At 40.1% G+C, this 12,937-nt stretch overlaps 1 protein-coding gene across 4 annotated transcripts in view; it reads right to left on the bottom strand.

The window, feature by feature from the left end:
- LOC132824973 (coiled-coil domain-containing protein 171-like) overlaps window positions 1–12,937 on the bottom strand; it is a 265,522-nt gene that overhangs the window by 140,594 nt on the left and 111,991 nt on the right. For all 4 annotated transcript variants that reach the window (XM_060839917.1, XM_060839908.1, XM_060839927.1 and 1 more), the window contains one exon: window positions 4,408–4,575. In XM_060839917.1, coding sequence (XP_060695900.1) covers window positions 4,408–4,575 — 168 coding nt within the window. The remainder of the gene's footprint in view (window positions 1–4,407; window positions 4,576–12,937) is intronic.

The raw sequence follows: 12,937 nt of genomic DNA, 5'->3' as shown, positions 1-12,937 counted from the left end.
GCAAAAGATATAAAAATTTGAATACACATATGAATAGAATCAAGACCAGCTTCTTCCCCATTGTCATACTTTTGAATGGACTTCTCAAATATTAATTCTAATCTCTCTCTCTATAAATATATTATATATATTCACATACACCTTCTCTGCAGCTGTAACACTGTATTCTGCACTCTGTTCTGCTACTTGATGCACGTTGTATGGTACAATCTGCCAGAAGAGCACACAAAACAACACTTTCCAATGTAGCTCAGTACATGTGACAACAAAAAAAATCAATCTAATTCATTGATCTAAATTTCAAATGTTGATGCCAAGCAACACTGATAAGATAATTTGTGATCTCTATGTCTTGTGAATATGACAATAATGAGTGTAACCACTGTTAAAAAAAACTGAGTAGAATTTTTTTTATTTACGTGGGATGCAGGTGTCACTGGGTGCCCAGCATTTATTGCCTGTCCCTAGTTGCCCTTGAAAACGAGGTGGTGAGCTGCCTTTTTGAACTGCTGCAGCCCACATGGAAGGGAATTCCAGGATTTAGACCCAGCGACAGTGAAGGAACAGCAATATATTTCCAAGTCAGGATGGTGAGTAGCTTGCAGTTGCTATTGACCAACTGTCCTGGTCCTTCCAGATGGAAGCGATTGTGCATTTGATTAGATGAGATTCCCTATAGTGTGGAAACAGGCCCTTCGGCCCAAGCAGTCCACACGAACCCTCCGAAGAGTAACCCACCCAGACCCATTTCCCTCTGAATAATGCACCTAACAATGGGCAATTTAGCATGGCCAATTCACCTGACTTGCATATCTTTGGACTGTGGGAGGAAACCCCCCCGTCCCCCCGAAGCACCCAGACAAAACCCACGCAGACATGGGGAGAATGTGCAAACTCCACACAGACAGTCGCCGAGGCTGGAATCAAACCTGGGACCCTGGCGCTGTGAGGTAGCAGTGCTAATCACTGAATCACCGTGCCGTTTGGAAATTGATATTTCAGGATCTTTGCTTAATTTCTAAAGTGCATCTTGTATATGGAGTTAGTGTGTACTGAGCATTGATGGTGGAAGGATATTTGTCCTGGATGTGTTAAAGTTCTTGATCGTTGTTGGAGTTGCACTCATCGAGGCAAGTGGGGTGCATTACATCACACTCCTGACTTGTGTCCTATTGATAGTGGAGTCAGGAGATGAATTACTTGCTTAAATATTCCTAGCTTCTGACCTGGTTTTGGAACCACTGTGTTTTGGTGATAGACAGTCATAGAGATGTACAGCATAGAAACAGATCCTTCGGTCCAACTCGTCCACGCTGACCTGATATCCCAACCCAATCTAGTCCCACCTGCCAGCACTTGACCCATATCCCGCCGAACCCTTCCTATTTATATACCCATCCAGATGCCTTTTAAATGTTGCAATTGTACTAATCTCCACCACTTCCTCTGGCAGCTCATTCCATACACGTACCACTGTCTGTGTGAAAAAGTTGCCCCCTTAGGTCTCTTTTATATCTTTCCCCTCTAACCTTAACCTATGGCCTTTCTGGACTCTCCCAACCCAGGGAAAAGACTTTGTCTATTTATCCTATCCATGCCCCTCATGCTTTTATAAACCTCTATAAGGTCACCCCTCAGCCTCCGGCGCTCCAGGGAAAACAGCCCCAGCCTAGTCAACCTCCCCCTGTAGCTCAAATCCTCCAACACTGGTACCATCCTTGTAAATCTTTTCTGAACCCTTTCAAGTTTCAAAACATTTTTTTCCAGTAGGAAGTAGACCAGAATTGCACACAATATTTCAAAAGTGGCCTAACCAATGTCCTGTACAGCCACAACATGACCTCCCAACTCCTGTACTCAATACTCTGACCAGTAAAGGAAAGCATACCAAACAAAGTCCAGTTGAGTTTTTTTAAAATGGTAACCCCAAAGATGTCGATAATGTGGGATTCAGTAACGGTAACACAATTGAATGTCAAGCTGGTGACTAGATTGCCTCTTAATGCACATGACCATTGCTCGACATTTGTATGGCATGAATGGTACTTGCCATTTGTCAATCCAAGCCAGGAGAATCGACGTTTCAGGCCCAAAACGTCGATTCTCCTGCTCCTTGGATGCTGCCTTACTTGCTGCACTTTTCCAGCAACACATTTTCAGCTCTGATCTCCAGCATCTGCAGTCCTCACTTTCTCCAAGCCAGGATATTGCCCATATTTTGTTGCATTTGAACATGAACTGCTTCTGTGTCTGAAGAGTCATGAATGGTGTTGAACATTGTTCAATCATTGTCCACTTCTAACCTTATAATAAAGAGAAGGTCATTGATGAAGCAGCTAAGATGGTTGGGCCAAGGGCACTACCATAATGATCTCCTGCAGAGATGTCCTGGAGCTGAGAAGACTGACTTCCAACAACCGCAACATCTACCTATGAAGTATGACTCAAACCAACAGAGAGTTTGCTTTCTAATACCCACTCATTCCAGTTTTGCTAGGGCTCCTTGGTGCAACACTGAGTCAAATGAGTGTTTGAAACAAGGCAGTAGTGAGGTCAGGAGCTGAATGGCCCTGGCGAAACACAAATTAGGTGTTACTTGACTATTACTGATAACTTAGTGCAGTTATCTGAATATGAATGTTATCAGTTTCTTTTTTGACAAAAAACATGTGTTGTTTTCGCAAAACCTCAAAATAAAACATTAAGTGTTTTTTGAACGGTCATCAATTCAATTAGCAATTGATAAATAAAATCCAGAACTGAAATTCTGAGGTCAAACAGTCGTAAGAATGGGTTTTTTTTCTATTTTACAAAACCTGTAAGTTTTGCTTTTGAGCTAGTGCAATAAGACTGTGAAAAATTTCAAATTTACAAATATTTATTTTAGGTAACAACACCAGTACAAAATAGATCAAAAAAAAGTAATATCCCCTCTCCACCATGTATCCATGCAACATCATTAGTATTCGAATTAAATTCAAGTGGCATCCAAATTTCATCCCTGAAGATTGATTTATTAGAACTTCAATTTTTCGACAGTCATTGAATGCAGTATTAAAATAATCCAAATTCATTACACTCAAAGTGAGATTTTCTCTTTATGAATCTTTTATGGTTTGTTAAATATTGACTAAGTTACCGACAATGCTCAGAAAGATCACTACATTTCATACCCAATCAGGTTATTAAGAGCTGAACAAGAGGCCATTTGAACTATCTAGGCCTTGGCAATTGCAGAAGCTTTCAAATTTATGGAGGTCAACAACGTTAGAGTCTTAAATATCTTTGGTTGAGGTCCAATCCTCAGGTGAGAAGGTAGATGTTTTATTTTGCTTCTCAAAAGTGGAGGCCATAGGACAACATGGATCGGTAGGCTACAGACTAGGGCAGGGATTTGCATTCTGTAGGTACCACCTTGTTCACCATCATTGCCTCCAATTGCCCCCAGCTTAGCAAATAATGCTCCATCCTTCAAAGTGTCAGGCAGATCATCTGTTACCTAGTAGGGAAAACCAGTCATTTTTCTTGCCTGCAGAGACCATTTAAGAATCTTAATTGCTGGTAAATTAAGAAAATCCCAATGGACCACATTGCCAAGCACTTAATTGGTGAGGTGGCAAGAAGGGAGCAAGCATTGCCCAATTATTTCCACTTCTTGCTACAAACAGAGAGGAGCCCACATCATTAGCTTAGTCTGAACAGGAATAATGTTTAGGTTTTAGATATGTCTACACAGCAATCCACTGTACCATCAAAAAAGCTTTCTCAAGAATAATCTGTACCACCAATTTCAATTAACTATGCTAAACCTCTGAATCACACATTGATTCCTACTTCAGTTTAACACTGTATTCTTCAATCATGAGTGGAAATGATGGCGGCTTGTAGATTACTGGGCAATATCAAGTACATTACAAGGTGATGTCAATTTTATTTTTGATCTGCATCCTCAAATTGGGCACAATGGAGGACAGCATGGATTTACACTAATACGAGTTATTTTGCAGGTGTATATTCTTATGTACTGTGAATGAGATTCTGTTTTATTACTAAAAATGCATAAAAGCTTTAAATTTTCTTTTTGGTAAAACTTAGACCAATCTATCTTCCTTTAATTAGGTCCGTATGGCTAATTTTCAGTAGTGGAATTAGCAAACCTGAGAAAAGTATATAACAACATTCACATTTGTTTGTGGGACCAATGGTGCCTGGAGTATTAACTCAGACTTCAACTACATTTGCACCCCCTCAGATATAGCATCTAAACTGTGCTGGAGACAAATTATAATTTATGTTTCTGAATTATTAAGTAGAAAATTCCTTTTGAAAAAAGTTGACTAAAAGAAGTCTCGCTGTGGTACAGACAAATGTCATTGGTTAAATAATTTGCAAACTCAAGCAAGTTACCTTTTCATTAGCTCTGTTCAGATCTGAAGTAAGGATATCAATGTTCTCTTGCAGCATGGTGCATAGCTCTGGCCAAGAAAATTTTGCCAACATGCCATTTGGTTGCTTCATGACGACACAGCCTGCTACTAGTCGCTGGTACAAACTATGAAGGAAGGTCAGTTTCTCCTGTGAAAAATATGTCAATGTTTTAGAAGAATATTTTAAGAATACTGTGAGCAAGAACAAAAACAAGAAATATAATTAAGTAACAAAATAAAACATTTGAACGTTTTCTTCTAATCAATATTTTGTATTACTGCTTAAGTATTAAAATGTGTCATCTGACATGAGCACAAACTGGCTATCAACAATTCTATCTGAATAATTTACGTACTTAGCAATTCATACTTGCAAGTTCTTTTTTTCTTCCAACTTGCTAATACAGAGAAGGATTGCATCAGATTCCACCGCAATCTTTCAATCACCTTTCCCAGAACAAGTAATCACACTGATGGTCATGTAATTTCATTGAATAAATCAGCAAGCATTATTTAGATAGTAGAAACAACACATTTTCTACATGATAAATTTGTGTACAAAGTTATATAGAAAATAGAGGTTTCAGGCATGAAAGGGAAATGGAAGAGAGATGGAGGCAGAGCATTATTGATAAAGAAAAACCATCACTGCAGTAATAAGGGAAGATCTACTAGAAGGGTCTTCAAATGAGGTCATCTGGGTACACCTTAAAAATAAAAACATGGCCATTACTACTGGCCTCCCAACAGCTAAGGGGATATAGAAGAACAGATATGTAGGCAAATCACATAAAGGAGTGAAAAAACCAGGGGTTAAGGTTGTCAGGGATTTTACGTTTGCTAACATTAACTGGGATAGCCTGAGTGTGAAAGGATTAGATGGGGTGGCATTTTTCAGATGTACCCAGAAGAGCTTTTTGTGGATAATCCTACTAGAGACAGCGCAGTGCTAGACCTAATTCTCAGGAATGAAGATGGTAAAGTGGTTGAAGTTTCAATATTATAGGAGACTATAGGAGCAAGGAAGTCTTGTTACAACTAAATAAAACTTTGGTTAGACCAAAGATGGAATACTGTAAACAGTTCTTGTCATCACTCTATCATAAAGATGTGCTTGCACTGGACAGGATGCAGAGGAAATTCACCAGTTGTTGCCTGGAATGAAAAGTCTCAATTATGAGAGATTGGATGGGCTGAGTTTGTTTCCCATGAAGCAGAGGAGGCTGACAGGCAATCTCATTGAGGTATGACAAAATTATGAGGCATAGGCAGGGTAGATTGTGAGAATCTTTTCCCCATGGCAGATGTCTAAGTGAGGATTAAGTGGCTTCCAGAAGATCTGAGAGAAAAAAACATTGACCCAGATTGTGGTAGAAATATGGAACATGCTGCCTGGGAAAGGGGTTGAGTCAGGTACTTTCGCAACATTTAAGTAGCTACTGGATGAGCACTTAAAATGCGAGGGCATAATAGACTATGGACCAAGTGCTAGTAAATAGGAGTAGTGTAGTTTGGTATTTGCTAAAAATCACACAACACCACATTATAGTCCAACAGGTGCATTTGGAAGCACTAGCTTTTGATGACCACCTGATGAAGGAGCAGTGCTTCGAAAGTTAGTCCTTCCAAATATACCTGTTGGTCTATAACCTGGTGTTGTCTGATTCTTAACTTTGTCTACCCCAGTCCAACACTGGCACCTCCAAATCACTGGTATTTGCTGTTCAGCACAGCCATGGTGGGCTGAAGGGTCTGTTTTCATGCTGTCTCAGTCTATGACAATAGTTGATTTCTCCACAAATTGCTCACAAAAAAAGAATACACTCTTAAACCAATGTGGTGTTACAAATCTTCAGGTTCAATATTAACTTTATTATCACCTAACTTAAACCACAAAGGCTCATAATAATAAGTTTGAAAACCCTTATATTGAATTAACATTTGGCAATATTCTGTCTCATCATGAAGTTTAGAAATATTTATTATTGACAACATTTGACTGGCAAATGGTTACACAGACAACAAATGTTAAAAAGCCATGTTGAAAATTCACTTTGTCCAAACAAATCAAGACTGAATTTCTTATTAAGGGGAAAAAGTTGTTAAAGTGTGCATGGGTTCAATACAATTTGTGCTCAGGAGACATTCATGAATGGGAGAAACCAGAAATAGGGGTCATATTTTAAAAATAAGTGGGTGTTCATTTAAAACAGAAATGAGGAAACATTTTTCTCTGAGAGGGTTGAATCTTTGACATTCCCTCCTTCAAAAGGCAGTAGTGCAGAATTTTAAAAATTGTTAAGGAAGTTGTAGGGGGATGAAAGATTATCGGAGATATGCAGGAATGTAGATTTGAGGTTAAAATCAGACCAAGCCTTGTTCAATGAATGGTCGGACCAAGTGGCCTACTCTTGTACCTTTCTCATGTTTATAGAGGTTAACTAGATTAATCTCTGGGATGATAGAATTGTTTATGAGGACAGAGATTGAGGAAACTGGATCTGTACTCTCTGGAGTTTTGAAGAATGAGGGGTGACCTCACTAAAACTTACAAAATTCTTCCAGAATGTGACAAAGTGAATGTAAATGAGATAGTTTCCCTTGGTGATGAGTCGAAAACCAGAGATAGCATCTCAGAATAAAGGGTAGGCTATTTAAAACCGAGATGAGGAAGAATTTCTTCATTGGTCAATCTTTGAAATTCTCTACCCCAGACAGCTGTGAAAGTGAAGATCTAGACCCCCTTGCAGGGGCTCTATCTTCAAAAGCTCAACCATTAAGCAGTTTCAAGACAGAAATTAATAGATTTCCACAAAAATAAAATCAATAGATATGGTGATAATGTCGGATGGTTAAATTAATCTTTCTGCACCACAACAATTCTGGGATTATGAATAGTGGAGCAGGCACAAACTGTCTGGCCTACTCTTGTTTTTATGTTTTCTCTTCAGTGTTTCAGCAGAGTTTCAAGCAGTACCTTGGAAATTCTGGTTAGATGACAAATTAAATCAAAATATTAAAATACATTAGCTTGTAGCACTAACTTGAGAATTTAATTGAAGACTTGACAGCATCAAAAAGTAGTGACACTTTTTTTCTAAATTATAATTTGTCTGCTGTACAGATTTCCAGTTGAAACACTAACTCAGCTGCAGAGAGTTCTGTTTATTTTTCCCACCAACTTATTTGTAAACTAAATTAGGTGAAGTCATAAGAGTGAATACACATTTTGGGGTCAGCAATAAAATGGAAACTGCATAATCAGATTGTTCTGCAAGAAATGATGTCAGAAGGAAGGAAAGTACTTTAGGAAGCTAGCAAACTTTGAATTCTCTTTATGAAATATAAACATAAGCAGTGACTTGCAAAATGACTCAAAAAAAATTAAACCAACTTCGACTTTTCTCATTCTTTGTGTCTTTATTGAAAAAATTATTAAAATGGACATTAGTCAGTAATCATCTGAGTCACTAACAGAATGTCAGGATTCTGACATTCACTACAGGATTCTGTAAATCCCTTTTTTAGATTAGAATTAGACTGAACATTGGGGGACAGACAGCATCACACAGGGCACCTCACACCTTCAATGCATTTTCTGGGCCAACATGGCACCTATTGTTAAAGCTCAATTGAGAATGTAACTTTAAGGAAGTTCTGGGATTTACATATTAAAGAACTGAAACCAACACGACCTTCTAAAAGATGAGAGACTTAAACAGTCCAAGTGTTTTTCAATATATAATTTCAGTTCACACTGTAAACTTTTGCCATAAATTCTGTGTCCTACAATCTTATACTCCACAACCTGTTGGACTATAAACTGGTGAGGTGTGATTTTGAACATGATCTGGCATCATTTGCTCTACGATTAAGACTTTCAAAACTGCCTTCTATATCAAGACTGTTATTGCTATTGTCTGTCCTGTAATAAACTTTGTTCTGTTGTTCAAAATAAAACTCTACATTTTGTGTTTCAATGACTAACCACCACATCGACAAAATTTGAAGAAATATGATCAAGTAGAACCATCAACTGGGATCATAACAGCATGAGATAGAGTAGTTAGGAATGGAGAGAGAGAACGAGGCAACAAAGTGGATTAAGATCGAAGGGGGAGCTGAAAAAGGGATGGGCTTGGGTAGCTGGAGGAGATGCAAGGCCCATATGGAGGGAAAAGGCGGCTACAAGATGCATATAAATGCTACAAAATAGTTTGGGGATTGGGGAATGGGGAAGAAGACGAATCAAGAGGTGGATAAAGGTGACTGCAAAGAACAACAAACAGTTTCTATGACCAGTTTGAATCATAGAGATATACAACATGGAAACAGACCCTTCGGTGCTACCCATCGGTCCATGCCGACCAGATATCCCAAACCAATCTAGTCCCACCTGCCAGCACCCGGTCCATATCCCACCAAACCCTTCCTATTCATATACCCATCCAGATGCCTTTTAAATGTTGCAATTGTACCAACCTCCACCACTTCCTCTGGCAGCTCATTCCATACACGTACCATCTTTTGTGTGAATTAATTGACCTTAGGTCTCTTTTATATCTTTCCCCTCTCATCCTAAACCTATGGCCTTTAGTTCTGGACTCCCCCACCCCAGGGAAAAGACTTTGTCTACTAATCCTATCAATGCCCTTCATGATTTTATAAACCTCTATAAGGTCTCCCCTCAGCCTCCGACATTCCAGGGAAGACAGCCCCAGCCTATTCAACCTCTCCCTAAAGCTCAAACTCTCCTGGCAACATCCTTGTAAATCTTTTCTGAATCCTTTCAAGTTTCACAACATCTTTCCAATAGGAAGGGAACCAGAACTGCATGCAATATTCCAAAAGTGGCCTAACCAATGTCCTGTACAGCCACAACATGACCTCCCAACTCGTACTCAATATGCTGACGAATAAAGGAAAGCACTTTCTTCACTATCCAATCTACCTGCAACTCCACTTTCAAAGAGCTATGAACGTGCACTCCAAGGTCTTTTTGTTCAGCAACACTCCCTGGCACCTTACCATTAAGTGTATATGTCCTGCTAAGATTTGCTTTCCCAAAATGCAGCACCTTGCATTTATCTAAATTAAACTCCATCTGTCCCTTCTCAGCCCATTGGCCCGTCTGATCAAGATCCTGTTTTAATCCGAGGTAACCGTCTTTGCCGTCCACTACACTTCCAATTTTGGTGTCATCTGTAAACTTACTAACTATTCCTCTTATGCTCACATTCAAATCATTTATATAAAAGACGAAAAGTAGTGGTCCCAGCACCAATCCTTGTGGCACTCCACTGATCACAGGCCTCCAGTCTGAAAAATACCCCTCCACCACCACTCTGTCTTCTACCTTTCAGCCAAGTTCTTCCTGTATTCCATGAGATGTAACCTTGCTAATCAGTCTCCCATAGGGAACCTTGTCGAACACCTTACTGAAGTCCATATAGATCACGTCTACCACTCTGCCCTTATCAATGCTCTTTGTTAATGAGACATGACATCCCATGCACAAAGCCATGTTGACTATCCCTAATCAGTCGTTGTCTTTCCAAATACGTATATATCCTGTCCCTCAGCATTCCCTCCAACAACTTACCCACCATCCACGTCAGGCTCACTGGTCTAGAGTTCCCTGCTTGTCCTTACCACCCTTCTTAAACAGTGGCACCATGTTATCCAATCTCCAGTCTTCTGGCATTTCACCTGTGTTTAGTGATGATGCAAATATCTCAGGAAGAGGCCCAGCAATCACTTCTCTAGCTTCCCACAGAGCTCTAGGGTACACCTGATCAGGTCCTGGGGATTTATCCACTTGTATACATTTCAAGAAGAGTGGCACTTCCTCCTCTTTAACATGGACATTTTTCAAGATGTCACCATCTGTTTCCCTACAATCTATATCTTCCATGTCCTTTTCCACAGTAAATACTGATGCAAGATACTCATTTAGTATCTCCCCCATCTCCTGCGGCTCCACACAAAGGCCACCTTGCTGATCTTTGAGGGGCCCTATTCTCTCCATAATTACCCTTTTGTCCTTAATGTATTTGTTAAAGACCTTTAGATTCTCCTTAACTCTATTTGCCAAAGCTATCTCATGTCCCCTTTTTGCCCTCCTGATTTCCCTCTTAAGTATACTCCTCCTGCATTTATCGTCTTCTAAGGATTCACTCGATCTATCCTGTCTATACCGAACATATGCTTCTTTCTTTTTCTTAACCAAACCCTCAATTTCTTTAGTCATCCAGCATTCCCTATACCTACCAGCCCTTCCTTTCACCCTAACAGGAATATACTCTCTCTAGACTCTCGTTATCTCATTTCTCAAAGCTTCCCATTTTCCATCTGTCCCTTTTCCTGCAAACATCTGCCCCCAATCAGCCTTTGAAAGTTCTTGCCTAAGGAATATTTCCCTAGCTTGGAATCCATGAAAATTTCAAATTACCAAGGTAATGAATTCCTTGCAAATGAACGTGCAATGTCTGTTTAAGTTTGCCCAAGGTCAGAAGCGACTAGGAAAATACACACAATGCAGAAGCTACAAGTCTCCCCTGAAATCTTTTTCTCAGTATAAGTTCCTCTGGGAACCTGCTAAGAGTTTCCAAATATCAGTATTTCTGACTACCTTATAAAAATTGAAGAGATGGGCAATGATTAATTCCCAAAGATTTGAATCTAGGTTGAGTATAATCAGAACTGAGGTTCTAAAATCAGTTTATGCGAGACAGCATTTTTATTTTGTTGACAGGAAATCCTGTGATGTGTAAGGGTATCAGCTTCTCTCCTATTTCCAAACCATTAGGCAACAGGGTTTTTCGTATGAAAGAACTGAAACCAGTATGGTCACTCTAAAAGATGAGAGACTTAACAGACAATCCGGGTCTTTTTCAATATATAATTTCAGTTGTATTATACTGTAAACTTTTGCTGTACATTCTGTGTCTTACGATCATATACTCCACAACCACCCAATGAACCCCCTGAGGAACCGTAACAGTCATCACAGATCCGTAGAGGGGCAACCAAAGGAGTCCACGTAGACCCCACTGGAGGGCCGCTGCCCTGGGCTTAACATGTATGCTCAAACCATCAAGAAATGTATAAATGCCAGATTTATCAACCTCAAGGTAGAGCAAAGTATCACCCGATCACAATGCAACACCATCCATATTCTCAAAACCAATCACCATATTGTCATCAAACTAGCAGATAAAGGAGGAGCCATCATCATTCAGAATAGAACAGATTATTGCAAGGAAGTGTACCAACAACTGAACAACCAGGAAAACAACAAGCAACTACTGGCTGATCCAGCCAAAGAGCACATCCATGAACTAAATACAGTGATCAGGAATTTGGATCCAGTCCTTCAGAGTTCCCCATGTGCCCCCAGCCCATGTACTTCTCGTGTAGGCAACTTCTACTGCCTTCCAAAGATACACAAAGCCAACACACCAGGACATCCCATCATATCAGGCAATGGGACCCTTTGTGAGACCTCTCTAGCTATGTCGAAAGCATCTTGAAACCCATTGTACAGAGGACCCCAGCTTCTGTCATAACACTACAGATTTCTTTCAGAAACTCAGCACCCATGGACCGTCACAATAGACATTTCAGCATTCTGCACCAGCATCCCCCACAATGACAACATTGCGGTGTTCAACGTCAACAACAGCCAATCTCTGAACATGGTGCTACAACTCATCCACTTTATCCTCGACCACAATGTTTCACCTTTGACAACCAGTTCTTCATCCAGACTCATAAAACAGACTAAATCTTCACCCCAATATGTCAACATTTTCATGCACAGGTTCGAACAAGACTTGTTCTCTATGCAGGGTCTCCAACCAACACTATAAACCAGACATATTGCTGACATTTTCTTCCTCTGGACCCATGGCAAGGAGTCACTGAAACAGCTACACAATGATATCAATGAGTTTCATCCCACCATCAAACTCACCATGGACTACTCTCCAGTATCTGTTTCATTCTTGTACATATGCATCTCTATCAAAGATGGGCGCCTCAGCACCTTCTTCTAACTTCACAATGCTTCTTCCACCCAAAACATATTAAAACAGCCATCCCCCACAGACAAGCCCTACGCATACACGGCATCTGTTCAGATGAGGAGGAACATGAAGGGCACTTGGAAGAACAAGAATGCCCTCATTAGAACAGCATACGATGCTCAACATCGACCACCAGTTTCGATATGCCACAGCGAAAAACCATAATGACCTCCTCCGGAGACAGACACAAACTGCAACCAACAGTGTACCCTTCATTGTCCGGTATTTCCCAGGAGCCGAAAAACTACACCCTGTTTTTCGCTGCCTGCAACATATTATCACTGAGGATGAGCATCTCGCCAAGACCTTTCCTACACCTCCACTTCTCGCCTTTAAACAACCACCAAATCTCAAACTGATCGTTGTTCACAGCAAATGCCTATCCTTCAGGACGACACTATACAACCCTGTCATGGCGGATGC

This window comes from Hemiscyllium ocellatum, chromosome 2 (assembly GCF_020745735.1).
Source record: "Hemiscyllium ocellatum isolate sHemOce1 chromosome 2, sHemOce1.pat.X.cur, whole genome shotgun sequence".
Classification (NCBI taxonomy): Eukaryota; Metazoa; Chordata; class Chondrichthyes; order Orectolobiformes; family Hemiscylliidae; genus Hemiscyllium; species Hemiscyllium ocellatum.
Note: the sequence above shows the minus strand (reverse complement) of the source record. Positions and strands in the feature narration are given on the sequence as shown.